This window comes from Zootoca vivipara, chromosome 7 (assembly GCF_963506605.1).
Source record: "Zootoca vivipara chromosome 7, rZooViv1.1, whole genome shotgun sequence".
In the NCBI taxonomy this organism is placed as follows: domain Eukaryota; kingdom Metazoa; phylum Chordata; class Lepidosauria; order Squamata; family Lacertidae; genus Zootoca; species Zootoca vivipara.
Window position 1 is genome coordinate 39,403,933 of NC_083282.1, and position 25,025 is coordinate 39,428,957.

Below are 25,025 nucleotides of genomic sequence, written 5' to 3' on the forward strand. Positions count from 1 at the left end.
ATTCCCTGCTCTTGGCCACGGCAGCAGGGCTCCCTGGGATAGCATCCGGGAACTGAAGCAGTTCCCATCCGCTAGCAGCATGATGGGAGGGCGAGGGATGATGTTCCATTCAACGCGGGAACAGCTAAACGTATGTATGAATGCGCGCGCATTAAGCACATGTGCACGAACACCCGAATGGAGCTAATGCGTGTTTGCGCAACTTCACCTCATGCTTCAGAGGTATCAACAGATTCCTAATTCCTCCCTTTGGCAAGTGGGCGGGGGACCCTCACTGTGGATTGGCTCCAATAAACCCATAGTTTTTAAGCACAGGCTTGTAAAACTTCCAAGATTCATTCAGTTTTATCTTTTGGGGGAGAACTGAAGAGGACTGCAGGCAAGTTAAACTGGAGTAAGGTGTTGTTGTTTTTTATATGAGAACATAGTCCAGTAGAATTGACATTACTGTACTTTCCAGTATCGGGTTGCTAGTTCTCCTGCCTTAGCCTAAAGCAGAAGTTGCTGCCCCATGAAGTCGGTCAGCCCTTTCCATCCTAGGAAAGGCTGTCTTCGTTGAACCTCTGCATGCATGCTGCTATAACAGCAGAGGAATGCAGCCAGGAAAAGGTGGCACCAACCTTTGCTAGGTGGAAGTGGAGCAGGGGTTGTTGCTCATATTTATAATGGTATAAAACAACAGCCACCTGTTAAGATGTCTCAAATGTCCACAGAGGACAGCTGGCTTAAGAAAGTACTACCCATTGCTATCCTTGAAAAATCGGCCCACCACTGGAAAGTATTAAGTGGAAACACCAAACATGGGGATTTGCAGCTGTTTGTTGGACTTTTATGACATATATGTTCTAGTTTCAAAATTGTACCAGCCAAATATGACTTTATGTAGAGCTGTTCATGACATCTATGTGTGTCTTTACATATAAATACCGGTAGCACGTAAAATTCATTGTGTCCTCGGGTCTTCAGTCAGATTGCGAGATGACATCTTGCCCATCCCTATATGCTCATCCTTCACCCCCTTCCTCCAAAGCCCAAGGAAGAGCTGGTAGTTTGCTTTCTTACACTGTGTAATTACAGGTTTCATGCCTCAGTCAATAGTTGTTTGTTTGTTTTGATTAATAACATTAATTTTTTTTAGAAAATCAGTTGTTCCTGAGAGGGACAAGGTGCAGCCCCATCTACCCAGCTGGTTTCGTTCCTTCAGAAAGATAGCATGAGATCCATAAGACAATAGCAAACAAAATATTCAAATACACACACACAATCAATATGGCTAACGTGATCCAAAACACCCAACCACCCCATTCACACATGAAACAAAGACCACCACAGCCAACCACAAATAAGCAACCATATCCTAGGCCAGGCATCCCCAAACTTCGGCCCTCCAGATGTTTTGGACTACAATTCCCATCTTCCCCAACCACTGGTCTTGTTAGCTAGGGATCATGGGAGTTGTAGGCCAAAACGTCTGGAGGGCCGCAGTTTGGGGATGCCTGTCCTAGGCCAACCCCAACACCTCTCACCGCTAAAGGAACACAAGCGAACAGCAGAGAACCTACACAAGCGACACTCACAAAAACCCCCACACATATTAAGCAAAATAGAAACACCGTCACCTGACCCCACCCCCACCCACCCTTCCCCCATCTACCTCTTTCCCCTCTTTCTTCCCAATGTCTCAACAAATGAAACTGATTTGTAAAAATGTTACAAGAGACATTGCACATATTTCTGTAAATCAAGAAAATCCTTAATTAAAAAAATAAATAAACACACACACACAAGGAAAAATGTACAGGGAAGGAGGAGGAAAACATGGAAACGTAGGCACCGGTCCTTACATATACTGAAAATGAACATAATCCCGCTGTCCCTCTTCTCCCTCTGGTGCAGCCAGATTTACAAAAATATTGCTGTCCTGCAATGGGCCAAATGTATGTATGCTTAGTGTAATTGTGATTAGCTGGCTCACTAGCTATAGGTTCTCCAAATCTGTCTATGGAGTGGTAGCTCTGTGTATAAAACTTTGAGAACCTGTCAGAAAGCACAGCCCTTCTTCCAGCTGGGCTAGCAACCGCTACTCAGTCTACTCTGAAGCAAACCCATTTGAGTTTAGTGGAACTTACTTTCAAGTAAGCAGTGTTAGGATTGCACCCTTTAATGTTCACATGCCTGGCCTAGGGAGTGAGCTGTTGCTTTTCAAGAGATCAATGTTTTATAATTCTGAAATAACTCCCATTCCCTCACCTCTTCCATTTTAATGGAAACACTGCCTACTTATTTTCCTCTGAAAAATGTTCATTTAAAGCTGCATAAGATTTGACAGTGATCAAACTCTTGCATCAAATAAAAAAAATAAAAAAAATAATTTTGACTTAAAGTTTTCCAAAAGTTCTATTTCTCTTTTCCCCACCTCTCTCCACCAGCCTTGAGAGAGGTTCATCTTGAGTCTACATCCTGGTTTATGGATTCTGTCTTTGGTATACGTTTTTGTTTCCTTTCCAGATCTTGGGATGGAGAGCAGCTGCAAGCCTTGCTTGGTCGGTGCTGCTGCTTCCTCTGTGTATTGCAGCCTTCATCAGCATTAGCAACATCGACTTCTTCCACCCGGTACAATGGATCACAAGTATGTCAGTGCCCTGCCCGAGACAAATGTTACAGAGCAGTATTTATGCTGTTTTTTATTCAACATTTTAGTCAACATTATTTGGGCATATTATCAATTCTGACAACAGCCCTAATATTTAGGCCAGTGTTCTCGTGCTACACGTAGAGCAAGGATGGGGAACATTTTTTTTACAGCCTGAGCGCTACATGCCAATGGTGGGAGGGGGCAGAGGCAAAAATGGGTAGAGCAACAAATGTAAATGGTGCCTTTGTACAGTAGGCTGGTGGCTACACACACTTGCACACCCTTCTGTATCCTCCATCCAGACATGCCAGAGGTATTATCAGAGTTATCTCTGGACCCCTGGAATGGCCAGTTCTGGACTGGGAAGAAGGCAGGGTAATAACAGTAACAACAGCAACAACAATGGTTTAGCATGATGTGTGAATGTGATCACTGAGTTTATGGCTGGGGTGAAAGATATACCAAAGACGCCCTAGGTCTCAGCCCAGCTTGTAGGCACTAAGATCTAGTAGTAGATCTGTTGTATAGTACTTCTGATTCATATTTTTTCCCCCTGTCTTAGGCTCATTCAATGACCTGTATACCTCCTACGTTATTTTCTGCATACTGCTAATGTCTGTGGTCATACTGGTAATAAGCATCTTCAACGTTGAATTTCATGCAGGTTGGTGTTGAAAGCTGCATCAACTTAAAAAGTGCTGTTTGATTTGCTGATTTGTGCTTAACTCTGTGCATAACGTTAGGCTTTGTTTTAAACTTTGGAATCTGTTTCTTCGTGTGTCAGTAGAAACGTAGTTTCCAACCTTTGCTCTTAAAACTCTCCATTAATAAATGTTGAATAACTCTAAATGGTGTGCTAAATCCTTAAAGGCTTCTACAGCACCATTCTCCACTCTTGAAGGTCTGAGTTGGCTTTTTTAAAAAGAACTCAGGAGTGCTTAAATGAGGAGCAGTGATTGCCTGACTGTGGTGTCTTGAAATGTGACACAAAGTATGTACATAATGTGATACTCTTTAAGTCAGGAGGTGGTTAAATGTTCTTATTTCCCTTCTTACTTTGCAGTTGTTCCTTCTATTCCTTGCTCTCGGTTAGCTTTGATAAGCAAGATTATCCACCCGCAGCAAGTGATCCATTCTGTTGCTCATGCTGTAATGGGAATGCTGGTAGCTTGGTGTGCAGCAGTTATGACGAAGGGGAAGTTTCTTTTTTTATCTGTACCCTGCACAGCTACAGAAAGGTAACTATTGGGGTGGTTCAAGAGCTGTTTATTAAAATGTAACTTCTTGCGAATACTAATAACAAAATGCTGCCAGATAGTTCACATTAGGTGATTCTCATTTTGCTGCAAGTATAGAAAGCTGGTAGGAAGATGTGTGCAAGCAAATGTTTCCTGAGAAATAAATTGCTGTATACTTGTGACCCTTTGGGTGCAGAAGATAAAGGTAGCCTTGTAGCCACAGGTGAGGCAAGGAGAGACTTGGTGGAGGAAGGAACATTTGCTCCATCTCTCCTCTTCTAACCTCCTCAGTATAAGGCTTTTTGTTGACAACTTACCCTAATAGTCAGGGGTCCCTTTACCTTTACCTTTTTAACCTGCCAAAAGGCTAGAAGCTTGCATTTCCATGAAGGCCATAGAGGACAGGGCTCCACCTATACTGTAGCTTTTATAGGAAGTTAGTAACATTTTTGCAGACTAAAAATAATTTACAAACCTGGATTAAAATTCTCCAAAGAGGCTGCCCCTATTTCTGTAGCGTTTTCCCTATTTTTAGGACACAAGTCAAGGTTGCTGAGAAAATGCAATTCTCACACTAGCTAACTGCAGCCAGTGATCCAATAAGGATTATAGTCGGTTACAGATATCTGTTGGATAGTGCTCAGGATGCTGCCACTGCCCCCCAATAGTTGTGCAATTTTATCACTTTTTAAAAAGTCAACAGTTAAAAATGAGCGCCTCCTTGCAATACCATATGAGTACCTATGTATATCTACAAGGTGAATTGAATATAAAGTTGGGGAATATGTGTTTCAGTCTGTTTATTATGTAATAAATAAACGAGGGTAAAACCTTTTTTCATAGTTGCTGAACAGTGTTTTGGAATGAGTCCTCTGCCAGCTTGATTTTGCAAAAATTGGATAACATTTCCTTAAAAGTATAATGAAGTATAGTGTTATTATCTTCCTGTGCAACTAAAGGCTAAAATTACTGCTTTGCTTCAGTGTAGCTGATGCTGATCTGCACATGTGCCTGAATGAGTACCACCTCTTCCTCTTGCTTCTTGGAGCCTTTATGGGTTACAGCTATAGCCTTCGGTATCTTGTTAACAATTTGAACTACCTTCCATTTCCAGTTATACAGGTAAGCGCTCAAGTAACAGCAGGAATAGAATTCAAACACTGGGCCACCTGTAGTGCTTTTGCTTTTATGTGATCATGAAGATCAGCAGTTTGAATCCGCGTGACGGGGTGAACTCCCATTGCTCTGTCCCAGCTTCTGCCAACCTAGCAGTCCGAAACTACACCAGTGTAAGTAGATAAATAGGTATCACTGTAGCGGGAAGATAAACAGTGTTTCCGTGCACTCTGCCTTCCATCACGGTGTTCTGTTGTGCCAGAAGCGTTTTAGTTATGCTGGCCACATGACCCAGAAAGCTGTCTGTTGATAAACACTGGCTCCTTCGGCCTGAAAGCAAGATGAGCGCCACATCTCATAGTCACCTTTAAGTGGACTTAACTGTCCAGGGGCCCTTTACCTTTTTTAACCTTTTACCTTTACCTTTTTTAAACCTTTTACATGATCATGACTATTACATATTTGGGAGAAAGTCATATCATGCTGGGTCCAGGAAGGATTTTCTTGCAGGGCATAGCTGCAGCATAGGGGGTGGGGACTCGAGAAATATGAGCAGATCTTGAAGAAGGAGACTTCCCACGTCTGTTGGGAGAACTCTCCTAGATGGTGTGGCTTGTGATGTGGGCATCTGCAGTGGGTAGACAAAATTGTCCCATATCAGACAGAAACCCCTTATATGAGCAGAGCTTCCTTCTTTCAACAATCTTCTATCCGCTTGCAGTTCTCAGGTTCCAAATGAATGATTTTTGAGATTGTCTATGACCCTGTTATAGTTGGGCTTTGATGCTGTGTGACAGTAATTCAGTTTATTGTAGCCATTTTACCACAGTACAGTGGGTTGCATCCAGAGAACTCCGCTTTTCCCATAGTGTTTTCCAGGCTGATCCCTCTTTAGAAGCCCTTGTGCTTCATGCAAAGGATGCCCCTGAGGATTTTGGGGCTGTAGCAGGATGGTGAAATCAGAAGAATTTGGTTTTGCTGCCATGCACACGCAGAAGTGCCTTTCCACTTGTGTAGGACACCTTGGATCCAAGCCAGTAACCTATAGTAGTACAATATTTGGGACGAGAGTAATTCTAAAATAGAAGAAAATGTGCTCTTAAAATCTGTCAGAATCTTACAGTATCTGAAATAATTTCTGAGTTTAAAATGTGACATATTTTTAACTCCAAAGTCTGATACCGGTATATGGTATGTTGATAAGAATATTCTGCTGTTAAACATTTGCCCAATCTTTTTCAGCAATACAAGTATCTGCGCTTCAGGAGATCACTTCCGTTGCTTGCAAAGCATAGTTGTGTGGAGTCACTTTATATGGTCAGAAACTTTTGTGCTGCTTACTATTTCTTTGGTAAGAATTTTTGGTAATTTTACTTCTCTCCCCCTGCCTCCTTTTTTTGTAAATGATAAGAGTGGGAAGTAAGGCAGTGTTTCCCTGATAACAAGTTGCTGAATTGGGGTGAGAGGGGGCTTTACATAAGGGTTGGTTGCCATGGTCATGCCCAACTTGTGGGGTTTACAAAGTCAACTGGCCAGTATAGGGGAGGGGAAAAATGCTCTGCGTAGTGGAGTTTTGCCCCAATTTATCACCATTTCTTTTCCTTAAAACTTTCAAATTTCTGTTGGTAATATATTTTTATGCCATAAATATATTTCCTCTCTGGAAGTGTTAATACACCTGTGTTTTTACAGCTTGATTTCCCCCCTGTTTGTGGCATTTTAGGTTATATTCCAAGGGCATGGATAATTACCACAATGAACCTTCAGACCGATAGGTTAGTACCTATAACAAATAACAAATACATTGCATTTCTAACTCTTCATCTTGTTATAGAGGAACTTCCTGTACATTTTGAAGGTCGTCAGATTCCTACTCCATTTCTTTAGGACAGGCATCCCCAAACTTCGGCCCTCCAGGTGTTTTGGACTACAATTCCCATCATCCCTGACCACTGATCCTCTTAGCTAGGGATCATGGGAGTTGTAGGGCAAAACATCTGGAGGGCCGAAGTTTGGGGATGCCTGCTTTAGGAAATAAGAATCCCAAAGCAGCTAAAAAACAACAGCCTAGCAAGACTGTCCCCACTTTTAGGCATGTAATGTGACACACGAGGAAGAAGGAAGGAAGGAAGAGGGGGGGAGGAAACAAGCTCAGACTTCATTCTTTACAATTGCAGTTCTCCTAGTATTCAGTTGAGGTAGAAACAATTCAGGTAGGCTGATGGAGTTTAGCCAGTTAGATATTAAAACCAACACTTTTTATTGAGCCCAGAAGACAATAGGAATGCTTATGCAAATACTAGAGTAGTGGTATAATAATTCCCCAAGCAACCTACTCCTGTCAGTGAAAAGTGATGCATTTAATTGAAGCTTTTGGATTCTTATTGAGGGTGGTCTGGCACAGATGTTTCTTTCTAACAAGATGTGCTAAGTAAAAAAAAACACCTGGCCTCCCCCACCACCCTGGTATCAAGGCACATGGGCATCTTTCCTGCTATTGATGGCCAGTCAAGGTCACATGCAGCTGTGATGTCATACAGAGCTTCAAAACTAACTTTCCAGCTCACCCCACCAGTCTGATGGTGCCCACAAGAGAATAATATTCTTCCGTGGAGTAGGATAAATAGACTGGACACTAAAGCTTTCCACCAGGGATAATTCTTACAGTGTTGGGAGATTTTAAAGAGGTCAGCAGTTTGAGTCTCATTGGGAAATGATGGTGGCCTTATCCTCTCTCGCAGTGGGAAGGAACAAAGAACAGACTTCACAGGCATCCTTGGTGTGTCATTGTGTTTGCTTGGTGGGCTTGCTCAGTCGGTTTGATTCTGTGTCAGTGGAGAAGGTCCCAACTGTCTTCCACTATGCCTTGAGAAATCATATGGGAAACACTTTCACAACAGAAGTATTAGAATCAGATTTCCACTTGCATAGTTCATTTGTTGTGGTGTGTAAGGGTAAAAAAAAAAGCAAGCCTTTTGATATAGACCGGCTTGTTTTTATATACTGCTCATTGCAAAAAACAGCATCTAATTGTGTTGGCTTTCCCCCCGCTGGCCTTCTAGTAAACTTCATCCTCTGGACACGATGGCTGGTCTCTTGGATTTGTCCCTTCTGTACCACAGCTGGCTATGTGGTGTGTTTCTTCTGATGACTTGGTACATTGCATGGCTGCTCTTCAGAATCTATGCCACTGAGGTTGGTGCTGTATGTCTGATACATACAATCTTACTATCTCTTCCGTTTTTATGTCTAGCACAGCAGGAACTTTTGAGATCAGATAAATTGGTTTTCAGTTGGATAATTTTACATCCCTTTCCCCTGCTTTCTTGTCAGAGCTGGGTTGGGTTGGCAGCCTGTCCGTTTTTCTGGTTTGACCAGGCTTGCAAATGATCACTTGGTATATATATTCTTATTGATTTTGACAAAGGGGTGTTTCTCATGGCGAGCTTCAGCTATGGTGTGTGTTCAATTTCCAGGCACATCACTTTCCTGTCCAGCCGACTTTTGCGGAAGAAACCGATCAGTGTCTACCTAAAATTTTAAGCAGCAACCCCCCACCTCTTTTAAAGGTATGAGTTTGGTTGAATACACAGACTTGTCAAATTGCCTCTTGCGTAGTCTTTGTCATAATAGAAGCAATTCAAGTAAAATTTAAGTGATAAAGCATGGGGTTTCATGCAAGATATTTTTCAATCTACCAGTAAAATTCACACTAGAAGCTTGCAGCCAAGGATTTGACTGGTTTTCTAGATCACTATGGAAATGTAATCTTTTCTCGCCTCTGTAACTTCTAGCCATAAGTTTCTTTTGCCCATATTCCTGGTTTTCCTTCCCCTGTCACATTCCTCTTTCCTCTCCTTATTCCTCTGGATCATTTCTTTCTCCCTCCTCCCCTTTTTGAAGTTGCTGTGCTTCTCTTTCGGGATCCCAACCCCTCTTTCCCGAGGTCTGTAATGCTTCTATGGTCTCCTTCCTTAGGCCATTCTCTCTGGCTTGCCTTATCAGCTTAGCAAGTGACAGCCATAAATCCTTTTCCATTCTGCATCCATTTTCACAACTCTAGCAGCTCAGTCAGATCCTGCCAAATGCTTCACCACTGCAACATTTTAGTGCAAAAATCTGTCTGTGTATCAAAGCTTTCATGTGCATGCACACTTCTGAAGTGTGTCTGAAAAAGTGTGCATGCACACAAAAGCTTATACCCAGAACAAACTTAGTTGTCTCTAAGGTGCTACCGGCCAATTTTTAATTTATTTTGAGGGGGCAGAATGAAGGGAATTTTAGTGATAAAATTCGAGTAAAAATGTTACAGCTGTTAATACTTCTAAACATTTCCCCCTGCAGTTCTTGGCTTTACAGGACTTGATGTTCCTTTCCCAGTATTCTTCTGTGCGACGCCAAGAGGTCTTCAGCCTTAGCCAGCCAGGTATTTGGGGAAAAAATATCTATGACTCATTAAGTCAGAAGGGGAAAGTGAGAAGTACTCTGCAAGAAGCTGACTTTGAGGAGAGTTGTTCTGTTTTCATTGTTGTATTTAGCAAATACTAGTGTGAGGAAAGGTAGGTTTTTATATAGAGCATCTTATGCTGACCACCATTGTGTCCAAAACAAGGTACAGTCATACCTCGGTTTAAGTACGCTTCGGGGTTTGAGTACTTTCAGTTTAAGTACTCCGCGGACCCGTCTGGAATGGATTAATCCACTTTCCATTACTTTCAATGGGTAAGTTCGCTTCAGGTTATGTACAGACTTCCGGAACCAATTGTGTACTTAAACCGAGGTACCACTGTATGAGGAGGTCCAAGATGGGATTGTGTACAAACAGCATCTCCCCTCTACATTGGCAAAGCAGATGGTGCTTGTTGCATGCATTAAAAGTAATGCATCTATGCATATTTTATTTGGGCTTTTTGGACGCCAATACATTTCTGTGAAATACGTTGGAAATGCCTCATTCCACTGCCTGATGTTCCAGTGTTTATTGACTAGCTTCTGGTGGCTTTGTCACCATATTCGTGGCCTAACATTTTGACCACAACTTTGGGCATTTAAAGGGTTCATGTTTGGAGTTGATTTTATTTTACTTCACATACTTCACTGTGATATAAGGGCTTGCGTAATAGCCTGACCCCTGTTTTGGGCTACTTCATGCTATGTAAATTGGCTAGATTTTTTTGGTTGTAAGTCGTTCTGAGTTGCCTTGGGCAAGATAAAGTGGCTAACAAATGTAATAATAATAATAATAATAATAATAATAATAATAATAATAATAAGTTTTTAAGTCTAGACATTCTGCTTGTCTGTAAAAGGTGGACACCCTCACAATTGGACTTCAATCTCCCAGGAGTGCTTGAAACTTTTAAATGATCTGACACAGAAACTGATAATGCACCAGGAGGCTGCAGCTGCAAACGGGAGGCTGAAACAGCCATCTGTGGGGGACTTGAGACAGCCCTCCAGCCCTCCAGGTACTGGACGAATCAGTTGCAATGCTGCAGTTCTTGAGTCTCCAAATAATGGTTGGGCCTGCCAAAGGGTGTCCGGGGAGAATCCTATTTCAAAAAGGGGTGGGCCAGCTGATTTATTCTTTCAGTTGCATTTGGAGCTTTTGCTGATTCCCCCCCCTCTTTAAAAAAACACACATTCCAGTGGATGTTTGTAAAGAGCAGCTTCAGACTTTATGTGGGAATGCTGCCTTTCCATGGCTGTGCTGGTATTTTCTCACAGTAAACCCATGTTCACAGGCACACATTGCTCAGCGTGCAGTGAAAATGTACTAGGGAACTCCCTGTGGTTTCTGTCCGCTTTATGTCATGAGATATGCACCTGCCCTTCATGCTTTGCTTGTGTTACAGCAGTGTTTTCCCCCAGCAAACAATTATAAGGTAAAGGTAAAGGACCCCTGGACGGTTAAGTCCAGTCAAAGGCGACTATGGGGTTGCGCCGCTCATCTTGCTTTCAGGCCGAGGGAGCCGGCGTTTGTCCATAGACAGTTTGCCGGGTCATGTGGCCAGCATAACTAAACCGCTACTGGTGCAAGGAGGACCGTGACAGAAGCCAGAGCACACAGAAACAGTGTTTAGTCAGAGTGCATGGAAACGTCGTTTACCTTCCCGCCACTGGCATGCTTTCAAACTGCTAGGTTGGCAGGAGCTGAGACAGAGCAACGGGAGCTCACCCCATCACGGGGATTCGAACTGCCGACCTTCCGATCAGCAATCCCAAGAGACTCAGTGGTTTAGGCCACAGCTGATATAATTGAAGTATAATAAAGTATGAAGCAGCCCTAAGGAATACCCTGTTTCTCATATTTTAAGACATACCCATAAAATAAGCCATAGCAGGATTTTTAAGCATTCAAGGAATATAAGCCATACCCCGAAAATAAGACATAGTGATAGGTGCAGCAGCAATGCCGGCCGCGGCAGGAGGAGGAGGAAAAAAATAAGACATCCCTTGAAAATAAGCCATAGTGTGTTTTTTTGAGGAAAAAATGAATATAAGACATGTCTTATAATATGAGAAACACGGTATATCACCTCCTGTTGCTGCCCAGCTGGGATTTGGATTGCTGTCAGTTAGTAACTAAAACATTAGGTTTGCAAAGTGCATGACTTAGTGAATGCTACTTGTTGGTATAAACCATTTTGAGTTCTTCTTGTAAAATATTCTTATTTGCCAGGAGCAGCTGCTGAAGAAACATCATTTCACACTCCAAGGTCCATTATGCTTCCTCGAACCCAAATGCCTTCTCTGGTCAAATCATATATGTTGCCTTTGAAAACACCCTCCTCTTCTGACGTCAGAAGCAATTTAGGGTCACCTTTCACTCCTCTGAGTAGCAAGGCTGGCGTGCTGGATTTAAACTCTCCTTGGAATGGATCTGTCCAAAGTCCCCATGTTATGAGGAGAGGACCAAAATTATGGACAAGTAGTTCAGGTAGAATTTCTTCTGTCCCAACCTTAGTTTGAGCACTTGGCTACTTATTACTGGGACACCCAGTTAGCCTTTTTGTTTTGTTTTGTTTTTAAAAAGGGGTGGGGGAACCAACAGTTTGGATTTCTCTTGTAGATCTGCAGTGGACAGCCTCTTCTCCTGAACTCTACCCAATGGGTGCTGTTGCAGGCGGTGCAAATGAAGCAGTACAACCAAGTTTTATCTATACGTGGTTGCAGAGCAAGAAAGAGCAGGTATATGAAATCAAGCAATTACTGTAATGAGTCAGTACTTCCACCAGCATTATTTTCTTGTGCATTCCCCCAGCGCTTTGTAATGTAGTTTAGTGCATTTCCCAAAGCAATCTGTAAACTTGCAGCAATGACCACTTGATAGCAACTCCTATCCCTGCAATGAAGCAGCACATTTTTGTTCTGATCATTGACACAACTCCAAAGATTAAAATCTCTACTCTACTGAAGCTCTTGATTAAAATAAATGTGGGTTGCAGAACATAAACCACTGTCAAATGCAGTGCTTGCAATTCAGAATATCTAGACCATGGAGAGAGACTAAGATAAAACCTGAAATGCATTTATTTGGAACTGCATACTGTTTTAAATTGTTGGGAATTAATGCCAACAAACACATTTTAGGATTGGGGTGTCAACCAGTGAAGCTTAAAAGTTTTGGATTACTTTTAAACAGAGAGTAAATACCATTTTGATCTGCTAAAGATGTTTCGTTGTCTTTTCATTGATATTTTCTTCTTCCAGATCAAAAGCTTCTTATCAAAGCGAGTACTGGTCATGTACTTTTTCAGCAAGGTAAGGACGAGGACATGACTTAGTGATCGAAACTAACTGGGCAGCAAAGAATTATTGTTGTTACTACCTTTTGAACTACTCCTATGAAACCTATGCACATAACTATTGAACTCAAACAAGATAGGGGAACCTGTTGCCCTGAAAGCAACTCTCATCATCCCTGACTGTAATGGTGGTGTTGCGGCTACTCTCAAGTAAAGACGCCCAAGTCTGTGCTTGTCTTTAAGGTTTTATTGTGCATAATATTTACAGTGCAGAGATAGCAGAAAACATGACCTCCTAGTCACTCGCAGAATCCGGGAGTGGACGTTTCCTGTTGTGTGACCAGCATAAGAGCTTGGGCACCCCGAAACGCCTCCTCCCGGCCTTCCGTTTGGTGGCGCGCCTTAATTCGGGCCCCGGAAGGGGCTGCCTGTTCCCCTCCACCTCTTGGTCAAGGCTGTGCAAGGGCTCTCCCACATCACTGAGCCTTGCCTCCTCCATCCCACTAACTTCCTCATTTCCCCCACCTGACCCGCTGCTGCTGCTCTCACTGGGTGAAGTGCTGGTCAGCAGGAGGGGGGGGAGCTTCCCTGTAGGAAGGTCCCCTGACACTGACCATTGGCCCTGCTGGCTGGGGCTGACAGGAAATTTGCAGGGGGGCAGGTCCCACATCCCTGAATTAAAACTTGGTACATTGATCCTTGAAACAAATGCTGTGTAATCTGAAAATTTAGCTTCAAAATACTAATCTTCATAGGGTTAACACACTGAGCACTGAAACTATTTTCAGATTAACTTTTCATACAGAGCTCGTGATGGCTAAACTTTGGTTAGTTCATTTTATTTCTGTATTTGAAACATTCTGTTTATATGGTTGACTAAAGGGTTTTCAAAAACACTTCTTTCTCTCTTTCTCTCTTTTCCAGAACCCCGAGGCTTCAATTCAGGCTCTCTTTTCTGATACCCAAATGCATATTTGGGCTTTGGAAGGTAAGCACTTTCTTCATATTGGAAATGGCTCTCAGATGAATGTTTATGCTGCTCCCGTTGATTTGTGTGGTAACCTTGCAGTGAAATTCATTCAGCAATATCAATTCATTTTTCTTTCGGCACACCTTCCTCAGCTTCTGGGTTCTCACCCAGGGTTGAAACAAACTCTCAGCTCACCCACAAAAGCCTCACAACCAGAAGAGTTCCTGGAAACAGCAGGCATCACCCTAGTCCAGGCATGTCAAACCTGCGGCCCTCCAGATGTTTTGGCCTACAACTCCCATGATCCCTAGCTAGCAGGACCAGTGGTTGGGGAAGATGGGAATTGCAGTACAAAACATCTGGAGGGCAGGTTTGACATGCCTGCCCTAGTCGCCTACTCTAGACTTGCTTTCTATGGGCAGGCCCAAGGTAGATGGTACTTCCTCAGGCTGCCTGCAGCTATACAGCTGCACTTTCCACACCCAGTTCAAGGTACAGCAGGTTTGTAGAGTTCCCAGGGGGTCCAAAGGATGGGGAAAGGGCCCTCTTCTACCCACAGCTTTTTCTTCACCCTCTGCCCTCTCCTCTGTTTCCCACTGTGTTATAATCCCAGACTAAGCAACAAGTTATCCAAACTACAAATCATTCCTTTCTTTAGGTTTGTCGCATCTCATAGCAGCTTCATTTACCGAAGACACATATGGAGTTGTCCAAACAACACTGCCTTCTATTCTGAATACGTTGCTAATTCTTCAAGAGGTGAGGACATTTACTTTCTTCTTTGAAAAAAAAAGTGATATGAACTCATAATGTGTTAATTGACTTAGAGAAAAAATTGGTTTTGGTTTTGCCATGAGTTTTTTCAAGCAAATTGTAACCATAGAAGAAAGTTCTGATAAGGTAAGGAGGATATTGCTGCTTAAGTTTCCTGTTGGTTTATTTCCATCCTAGGTGGTAGACAAGCAGTTCAAGCTTCCTCATGTTTCCAGCAAACCCCCTCGGATTTCAGGAAGTCTGGCAGACACTTCCTACAAAACCCTTCGATTTGCCTTGAGAGCGTCGCTGAAAACTGCAATCTATCGGATCGTCACCACTTTTGGAGAGCACTTAAAGTGAGGTTTGGGCTCATGAAGCTGTTCATTTCTAAATATAATGAGATGTACCATAGGCTTCCATCTCTTTTCACAAATGAATGAAAATAAAAGGTTAGCAGGAACCATGCTCTACCCTACGTAGAGAAAATAAAAGAATTCTCTGCCAGGGATTTTACAAATTGTTATGCGCAGCAATCTGTGTAGCTTTGTACAGAAATGTGCTTCTAAGGCAGCTGTCAGGGGGACTCCCTACAGGGAGCCTCCCCCCCGTCATATTGACCACCTCGCCCAGCGACAACACGAGCAGAGAGTCAGGAGGAGGGAATGAGGAAGGGAGCGGAATGGAGAGAGGGCTCAGTGAGGCATCTGAGCCCTGGCAACGCTTTGGGGAACAGAGCGTGCAGGAAGGGCTCAGAGATGTGTCAGAGCCTTGGCACTGCTCTGGTCGAGGGTCAGCAGATGAGGGGCTCAGTGAGACGTCGGAGCCCAGGCGCCGCCCCAGCCTGGGGAGACCTCTCCTTCCGGCGCCCGAATTGAGAGGTGCGCCCACACGTAGGGCGAAGGGGCGGCGTTTTGGGGTGCCCAGGCTTTTATGCTGGCCAGGTTCTGAATCGGACTAGGCGGTCATGTTTTCTGCTATCTCTGCACTGTAAATAGTATGCACAATAAAACTCTTAAAGCAGGGGTCAGCAAACTTTTTCAGCAGGGGGCTGTCCCTCAGACCTTGTGGGGGGCCGGACTATATTTTGAAAAAAAATATGAACGAATTCCTATGCCCCACAAATAACCCAGAGATGCATTTTAAATAAAAGGATACATTCTACTCATGTAAAAACATGCTGATTCCTGGACCGTCTGCGGGCCAGATTTAGAAGGCGATTGGGCTGCATCTGGCCCCCGGGCCTTAGTTTGGGGACCCCTGTCTTAAAGACAGCGCGGACTGGAGCGTCTTTACTCGAGAGTAGCCACAACAACCCCCTGACAGCAGCATACACACTATACCTTGAAACCACATTCGGAGCACATTTGCCCCCTGAAAAGCCTTTTATCATGTCGCTACCCTGCTAGACCATGAGCTGACCTCAGCATTACCATCCTTCCCGTTCCCTTGGATTTCCAAGTGATAGCAGAGGGATGATAATGTTGAGCTACATTTATTTGCCCAGGTTGTTTAGGCTTCAATTTTTTTTAAAGGAAGTCATCAAACCCTTTCCGAACTTTGTATATTAAAGTGTTTGGGGAGCAGGTCTGCAAAATATGTTTTGTGGTTTTTCCCCCCTGTTCTCCAGTGCCGTGCAAGTATCTGCAGAAGTCAAGAAAAGACTCCAGCAGTTCCTGGAGTTCAAGGAATAGTTCAAGTCAAACTGCCTGTGCTGTTAACACAGATCGAAAGAAAGTGAAACTGATCTGATCTGTCCTACTGACTTTCCAGAGGTGTACTTTAATTGCAAGTCGCGGGGTGGCTAAACTGTCAACAAAAGTACTTGAAACACTTGGAATACGTTATTCGACATTTTGTATAATAAAGTGATTTTTTTTTAAAAAAAAGAATGGTGGTCTGCAGTAGTTGAATGCTGTTATGATTTATGTATGGCAGATAATGGGAACCTGTGTCCTTCCAGACGTTTAGGGCAACACCTCCACACATCCCTGACTGTTGGTTATGCTGGCTGGGGCTGATGGGAGTTGGAGTCCAATGACATCTGAAGGGCCATGAGTTCCCCCCCCCCCGATATATGAGATTGCTCTGATTTGAAGGAGGGTATGGGTTTTTCTACATGACCTTTACTGATATGGCACTTTTCTTCTCATAATAAGTGGCTCATTTTGTTTGGGGATTTCCCTTCTGAGAATGCAAGGGTTGTCTCCAACTAAGCTGTACTCAGAGTAGACCCACTGAAATTAATGAACCTAAGTTAGTTAAATCCATTAATTTCAATGGGTTTACTGTAAAGTAGGACAAGCATTGGATACAACCTGTCTTTAAATCAGGCACCTGGAGAAAGAGGAACCCTCCCCTATCACACCCCAATCTGCAGTCCCCAAAGAGAAGAACAGTTTTTGGTGGGCTCTAGCTCACCATCATCTAACTTTTTTGTTAAGCTGAAAAAAGAGTAATCCAAGGACAGAATTATTTCGAACAGAACGTTGCAGTCTGGGAGCACTGGATTGGAGAAATATTGAGCCTGCTTCTCAAGCTGGCCCAGTGGAGAGTCTCCTACACTTTGGCCCCCTCTCTCATCTATCATTTAGGACTGGTTTGGACAGGCACCCATTTTCTCCCTTGCTCTTAAACACCCCACTTCTATTTGATACACCATGGTGAGGTTACACTGTTCCCAACCAATTTTAGCCACCTCCTGGGAGATTCGGAGACTTCTCTGAGCTAAAAAGATAGGAGCAAGCGGTCTGCAGTTTAATTGCACTATTTACCTACCTTCCTGGCAGTAGAGATGAATAGAAAGCAAGAACCCCAATTCACCCCATCTTTGTTTAGTAGTTCAGTGTGGTGGTTGACCACAGGACAGAGACACTGGGAAGGATGAAGCTTTTTTTTTTTAAATAGTGCTCCCAGTGTTTTTGCATGGGGAATTGGGGGGGGGGGTGCTTGGCTACTAAGTAGGATGTTAACACGGAACAATAATTTAATGTTACTTGAGATTATTTAGGATTCAATTATAGGGGAACTGAATTGATGTTAGAGCAGAATATTTTGGGAAATCAGCTGGGTGTAGATGAAGAACTTTCATTTTGTGGCAATTTGCACCTATATATTAAAAATCAGCAGCTGCAACTTTTGTGCAAACTTATGTTAATGGGGCCATGCTCCAAACCTTATAAGTACCAGGCTGTCCAACACTGCAGCAGAGTTTAGCTTCATAGTCATTTCCGTGATTCCTTTTCCTAAGAAAATGAGTTAAAGCCATGTGGAGACTCTAGATTTGTTCAAGGATTCTCGAAATTGTAGGCTCCTAGCACACCTAGGAGGTTGTGCATCCATAGCAGTGCCCAAGGAGGAGTTACTGCTGGCAGGACCACAGAGAAGATATGCCATGGTGCATCTGCAGCAGCACAACTGGATGCCTTCAGCTGCAACAAAACCTGCCTCCCATATCTGTCTCTACAGCCACAGCAGGCACTCACCTTCCAACAGTTTGACTTCACCCCAAAAGGCACACTCTGTCTCCTGATACAGATGGATGGGATGCCAACCAGCACTCCTTGCTCCAGATGGGATGTCACCATTATCGCCTATATGAATTCCCACACTTGGTCCCACTCTTCTCTCTCCCCACCTGTGGCAATAGGAATGCGTGTCCTTAAGAGTAGAGGGTACCCTTCCTTCCTCAGCAGCCCCTCAGAGGCTACCATGCTCACCAAGCAGAAGCCTGGGAAGCAAAACAGCAAAGGAGGCCACACTAAGATATACTCTCCAGTATCTATACAACTCCTCAACAACTTCCAGAGAGTTGCATACAGAAGAAATCAGAAGGACTATGTATGGCGGAATTTCCTCTCTAGTCCTCCTGATGGTGGGGGCAGAGCTTAACCACCCAGTTATGGGTTCCAAGCTGGAACTGGAGGAAGCCATAAATTAAAACTTAGTTGGTCTTTAAGGTGCTACTGAAGGATTTTTTTAATTTATTTTTTTATTTTGTCTCAAGATAATTGACACTTCCCCCCCTCCTACATCCTCCTACAAGCCTCTTAGATATGAAAGCATGTTGAATTTACTATGGGCTGAGGGGCCCATAAATCATTTGAAGAGCCACTGTGAAGATGCAGAGGATTCTAATGCTGGATCATCCAGTATAAAATGTTACCTTGTGACTGGCCTGTTCAATGAAGAAAATTTAAATGTCAGACAAACATGCTATTCTTTGCTGTACAGATTGGAGAATAAGTAGAAATTTACATACATTTGAATGATTGGGGGTTTTTTTGTGCTGCACACCATCCCGATGTTGCAGTTTCTAAATGGTAGTAAACATATAAACTTTTATAAATAAATAATAAATAAATAAAGTCTGGTTATATTTTTGGTTCACCACCAGAGGTCACTGTTCTACATGTAAATAGTACGTACTGCCTCCTTTCACCCAAAGAGTCTTGCTTTGCCCTTAATGACAAGCCGATCTGCAATACAACCTAGTTTCTCAAACTTTGTTGAGGGCTTAGCATGATGTGACAGGAAAGGGCTTCTGAGGCTGGCAGTTGGATCAGTCGGAACACCCCATCAATTCTCGTTCATCCACTTCAGGGTTCTTGTGAATGACCGCTCTCAAGTGCCTCACCAGATTTAGTAAGATAGAGGACCAGCTGCTTTTTTCCAATGATGTCTCCATGGTGGGTGTAGTTTCAGGAAGGGCCAGAAATACAATGGTTCTATTCTTTGATCGTTTTTGAGATTGTTTTAATTTTCATTTCTAATACACAGCAAGCAATAACAACAACAACAAAGAAAAGAAGAAATATCAAAGCAAGGTCATGATTCCATTACTTTCAATGTGAGTCTGAGATACACTGAAGGACCAAGACAAGAGATGGGAGGCAAATGAATTGCACCTTGTTCCCCAAGTGCCTTCTCTAACTAAGGTTAACACATGCAAGTTTCCCCAGGCTTCTGAAAAGCCCTAATCCTAGCAACAAAGCCAGTGCACAGGGACTAGCTGTGGAGGAAAGAGCCAGTTTAATTGTGATTGTTTTGGTTGACATGTGCACTTTTGAGGAAAAAGGGGAAAAGGCACACTACAATCTATGCACAAATTACTGCCTGTGCAACTGTGAATGTGTGTGTGTGTCCTTTCAAACACCATCCATTTCCTCTTCAATTAAAACAACAACATTTGATAAAAAACCAGAGTTATTTCTATTAAGCATGGTACCAGAGAACATCCCAGAAGACAGGAAAAACATCCTCCTCTACGCATCCGCAGCAGCAAGACTTCTGATTGGACAACATTGGAAAGGGGAGAAAATCCCAACTATTTTAGAATGACAGGAAAAGTTAGTAGAATTTATGAATCTCTCAAAAATGACAGCAGCAATCCGAAATACCCCCAGACAAATTTGTAAAAAAGAATGGAAGTATGTTGAGGACTTTTTGAAAAAAGAAGGATTAAATGTAGATTTGGTGATTTGCTTAGACTGAAAGATATAAAGGGGAGTTGGAGATCAGGTATAAACAATAATTGAAGTAAAGCGAGATAAAAGAAATTATGTAAAGGAAAGCGGTATTCAAACAACAGGAAGCAATTTTTATCTCTTTTCTTTTCTTTTCCTTCCCCCCCCCTTCTTTGCTCTGTTTCTCTTTTTTTTCTTTTTTCTAATTTCAGTTATTAGATAAGCTTGATGTTTAATTTTGATTATATTGCAATAGTTTGTTTATTTTGTATTCTGTTTTTATTTTGTATCAGTTACCTGTTTATGGTTTTATGTAACTTTTTTAAAGAATTGAAATAAAGTTTCTTTTTAATAAAAAAAAGAATGTGTGGTGCTGGGTTGTGTGATAATGACAACACAGGACACACAGGACTTAAAAATCTGCCAGTTTTATTGCACTTTCTTGTGGCTTGTAGCATGAAATCGCATTATAAACATGGGAGATAAAGGGTTGTATTCCATACAGTGTGACTCCTGAGGAACAATTGCATTTGCAAAATATAAATTACAGTAACATTTTGCAAAGCAAGGGCAATTCAGGGTGGATTGTACCCAGCTTGCCTTAAACCAAGTCATCTCATGGGTCTATGTAGCTCAGTATTGTCAGCTGACTGGCAGCAGCTCTCTAGATTTTTAGACTACTGGACCGTAGATCTTCCCAGCCATACCAGGATTTGCTGGTGAAATATCCTATGACTCTTGGCACGTGATAGAGCTTTCAAAGGCAGAATTGACATCTGGGGTTAGGGTTGCAATAAAAAACCTCAATAACTTTCGGGGTTGAGCTTTCTGTTTCCTGTGAGAAAGAGAAGCTGTATTTAGAAAACAACTCTTGTATGTTATCTCAATCCAAAGAAGCCATTCTTTCCCAAAACAACTATTTGGGAGGGAGGGTTTTGTGGCTCCTTGTGTAGCCTTTGGTATGCATAGCCATTTCTGTCACACCAGATCCTGTAATTATGGCCACATGCACATTTTTTGATCCACCTGCCTATTTTCCTTCATACGCTATGGTTAGCATTGCAGAGGACAACTTCTGTGAGATCTTCCTGATTCCAGTGCTTTTGAAATAACAAAGCTTGTCCTTAAGCAAATACACAATTGCTCTTATCAGTCTTGAAGACGACTGGAATCTCTGTACATCCAGTCTGGAGAGCTCCGTCCACATTGATATTTGCTGCTACATTGCACTGGGCTGCTACCAGGGCAAATTATAATTTAATTGCTGGTTTAAATTAGGTTCCATTGCATTTTAATTATTGGTTTAACTAATTTGATTTTATTATTATGTATTTTAATAATTTATGTTTTAAATGTCGCAAGCTGCCTTGAATCCCAACTTGGGATAAAGGCGGAATGTAAACATATTAAATAAAAAAATAAGTCATAATTCTATTGTTTAATTATTGGGTGTCTCTGCCTGTTATGAGAAATTGGCCCTGCTCCATATACCTAGAGAGTGTAGTCTAGAGGGGGCCAAAAGGGACCACATATGTATTACTTCTGTTTTAGCTCGTAAAAGCTAAGCTCAGGCTGCTATATCAACAGTACCTCAGGCATGGGTAACTGGAGAGAAAAGGACAAATGGCTCCTGTAACTTGTATATTATTTTATTATTTTTACTGTCTAGAACTAAGAAAGAGTTCTTCAGTAATTTAACCTAGTTATACTCTGGATAAGCAGCCAAGTTTAGAGAAAATTCAGCTAGCCATAATGATGGACTATAGTTTTGAAAAACTGGCTAAATTAATATCCCCCCAGAAGCTAAGAGGTTAATGCATCTAATTAGGTTGTTTTCTGCTGGAAAAAACAACAACTTTCTACTTGTTGAGAGACTACATTGTTCACAAATATGGTGTTGTCTCTTTATATGCATGATTATAAACAGGCTCAAGGCTGGCAGCCGAACACTTGGCTCAGGCTGGCAAATTCCAATAAATATGTAAAATTCAGCTCCTCCAGATGCAGTCTGCTTATTTGGTCTAAGGCTGAGGGAAAATGGCCTCCCAAAATTCTGCACACTCTTTGTGAGTTGTGAAACTGAGGGGAGGCATTTTGCTGAATATTTTTTTTCAGGTGAGCTGGGGAGGTGAAGTCCTCAAACAGTATTTCTCTGAAAATTATCTTCAGAGAATTTTGGCTCACTTCATGTTGAATGAAACTTTGTTCAGAACTCCCTTATTGGTGAGGAAGGCAAATTGGATGGGGTTGAATAGATGAAAGTGAGGAACTGATACCTTAAAAATGAAGCAAGACTTTTTAAATGTTGATCCTTGTTTGAGGGTGTTGGTTTGAGATCTTCTTCTTAGCATCCTAAGTGACATTTTTGTGGGGATTGCCGTTTGCCTTTTGGCAGGAACATGGATGTGTTTGACTTTTAGTCTACAGTATTTTAAAGCGTTTGGATTTTTTTGTTTGTTCTAAAAATTTGACTTGAATTTTAATATGAACCTTTGTAAGCTGTCTCGGGCAGCTATTTGGCTGAAAGGTGTCATAAAAAATGTCTAACAATAACAATACTTTACCTCAGGAAAAGGCCTGGGAGGAAGAAACATGGCTGCCATATGCCTCAGTGTTCTCTCCCTCACACAACAGTGACCACGTGCATATAAATTATCTATTGTGCTTAAGTTTAAGAGGGTATATAGGTCCTTTCTGCTCTTGTCATTTGCTTTCTTGTACAACCCCCCACTTAAAAAAAGAAAAGAAAGGAGCATTCATTCATCATCCATTTTTCCTACTAACACTGGTAGAGGAGAACTTTATTTTACCCATTTAACACAGTGAGTGGTAGTCAACTAAGTTTTACTCAGAGTAGACCTGTTGAAATGAACGAACCTAATTTAGGCATGTTTGTTAATTTAATTGGGTCTACTCTGAGTAAAACTTTGTTGAATACCATCAGGGCGGGGGGGGGGGGGGAGAGAGAGACAGCTCTGACTCGGCTGCAAATTGTTGCTGCAGCTTCTGGCACAGAAAAGAAGGTGAAAAGTGCTGATTCTCTTTTATACTGTATGTACAAACACCAACACACACCATGTGCACTTGCTGCCTCATTGTGTACATATAATAACAGCCTATGACAGTCAAGCTACCTCAGTTCTTCCACATCTGGAGTGAAGCACATCTACCTAGAACTGGCAGCAATGACGACTTTTGTGCTTAACTCTTCTAGCATGTACAAAACATCTCCACCCCTTTGCCACTGTCACAGATAAATTGTATGTGATAAGGTTCCCCTGCCACAAGTGCAGTACAGTACAGTGTAGACTGCAAGTTGAGATAGGAAAACCACAAGCTATCATGGTCAGTTTGACCTACATTCTGTCTAGGGATAAAACACACACTCAGAGGTTTTAGCTTAAAAGGAACTGGTCAGAAAAATCTTTAATCTATATCTCCAGTGGGTTTCTCTCTCTTTTGAAGAAGGATGTTGATGAATACCTGGCCTTTGTAGAACTTCTCTAAAAGAAGTGGCCAATTTGTTCATCATAAAGGGTTGCCCCAGAAACATCCAAAGATCTGGAAGATAGCGTGCTCCTATCTTGAACGTTTTATTAACCCATCTGGTGCAGATATTGTTGACAGTGACACCAGACCAGGCCTGCACTACTTGTGACCCCATCAATTGTTGTTGGCTAGATATTTGACAAATCTATTTTTTACAGTTTCAGGCGGGCACCAAGGTGTGCTCTCTCTCTCTCTCTCTCTCTCTCTCTCTCTCTCTCTCTCTCTCTCTCTCTCACACACACACACACACACACACACACACACACACACACACTGGACCATACTTGGCTGATGAGCTACATTTGGCAACTACAAGTTATCAAGTGACTGTGGGTGTCATTAAAGAGCTGCAAATTGTTATTTATTATTCTTGTCTTTTTACTGCCAGGAATGGGAGAGATGGTTTTTGGAATTGTCTGCTCCAGAATTAGGAATTGACTGGCTTTGAGTGCTATGCAGTTTGGGATGGTGGTGCTGATTACCATTTGCTGTTGAACCTCAGGCAGCAAAATGTCTTGGGCTGGCCCTGGCTGCACTAAGAGCATGGCTAATACTGTGACCCTATTATGTGGTCTCCTCTTAGCAATTTGTACCGTTTTCAGAGCTACCTCCCAAATTACTATTTGACATGAAAATTAATCCTAGTGTTGAGAGAAAAGTGTATATTTACATTTGAATGAAGGGATATGTGTCTCTTATTTTTCAGCAACCTGAGTTGTGAAGGTGCCAGACGTATGTATCAACTTTCTGAACCAGGTACACTAAAGCTGGATAGAAACTCCATAGTTAGACCTTTCATGTACATGCTATTTTAGCACCGAGGTTAATTTTTATGCCCCAAAATTTAATATGCGAAGTGGCCTTCACTGAGAAACTAAAGACCATTTTGTTATAAATAAGAGATAAACAGCCAATTAACTGTTTAAACAATAAAAAAGACGAACCATTGAATAAAAAATAAATATATATATAGTTTGCTCATACAGTATATGTACAGCTATGTCGACTCTCCAAATGTCCCTATTTTCCAGGCACATCCCTGATTTAGAGAAGCCACCCCAGTTTCTGATTTGATTCCGGAATGTCCCACTTTTCCTTTGTATGCCCCTATTTTCATAGGAGAAATGCTGGAGGGTATGGAGTTATCCAGCCCCCAAGCCATCTGAAAGCAATCCTATATGAGGAAGGTTTTTTAAAAATGTTTAACGTTTTATTGTGTTTTATATATGTCAGAAGCTGCCCAGAGTGGCTGGGGCAACCCAGTAAGATTTGTGGGGTATAAGTACGTAGTAAAATTATCATTATGGAATGAAATGTCCCTATTTTCATTGGAGAAATGTTGGAAGGTATGTGTATTCTGCTGACTGGGCTGGTTGCGACCAATGCAGTGGTTCAAAATCTAATGTAAACTTTTTTCTCACAAAGCAGGAACCTGTGTGTGTGTTAGAGAGAGGGGGGAGGGGGAGGGAGGGAGGGAGGGAGGGAGGGAGGGAGGGAGGGAGAGAGAGAGAGAGAGAGAGAGAGAGAGAGAGAGAGAGAGAGAGAGAGAGA

At 42.3% G+C, this 25,025-nt stretch overlaps 1 protein-coding gene across 1 annotated transcript; it reads left to right on the forward strand.

The window, feature by feature from the left end:
- Positions 1-61: 61 nt before the first annotated feature.
- On the forward strand, positions 62-16,384 carry NDC1 (NDC1 transmembrane nucleoporin). The gene is made up of 18 exons (XM_035123986.2): positions 62-130; positions 2,509-2,629; positions 3,198-3,299; positions 3,699-3,873; positions 4,857-4,995; positions 6,232-6,340; positions 6,713-6,764; positions 8,052-8,184; positions 8,466-8,558; positions 9,334-9,415; positions 10,299-10,457; positions 11,672-11,929; positions 12,062-12,180; positions 12,703-12,753; positions 13,662-13,725; positions 14,366-14,466; positions 14,659-14,819; positions 16,091-16,384. The coding sequence occupies exons 1-18, from the start codon at positions 80-82 to the stop codon at positions 16,152-16,154; spliced, it is 2,034 nt and encodes a 677-aa protein (XP_034979877.1). The 5' UTR covers positions 62-79; the 3' UTR covers positions 16,155-16,384.
- The last annotated feature ends 8,641 nt before the right edge of the window (positions 16,385-25,025 follow it).

Bases quoted from the DNA above. Each gene is read 5' to 3' on its own strand.
- NDC1 (XM_035123986.2), top strand. From the start codon at position 80: ATGATGGGAGGGCGAGGGATGATGTTCCATTCAACGCGGGAACAGCTA. The intron at 2,630-3,197 runs GTATGTCAGTGC...CCCCTGTCTTAG, and splicing joins CCCGGTACAATGGATCACAA to GCTCATTCAATGACCTGTAT. The intron at 4,996-6,231 runs GTAAGCGCTCAA...AATCTTTTTCAG, and splicing joins TTCCATTTCCAGTTATACAG to CAATACAAGTATCTGCGCTT.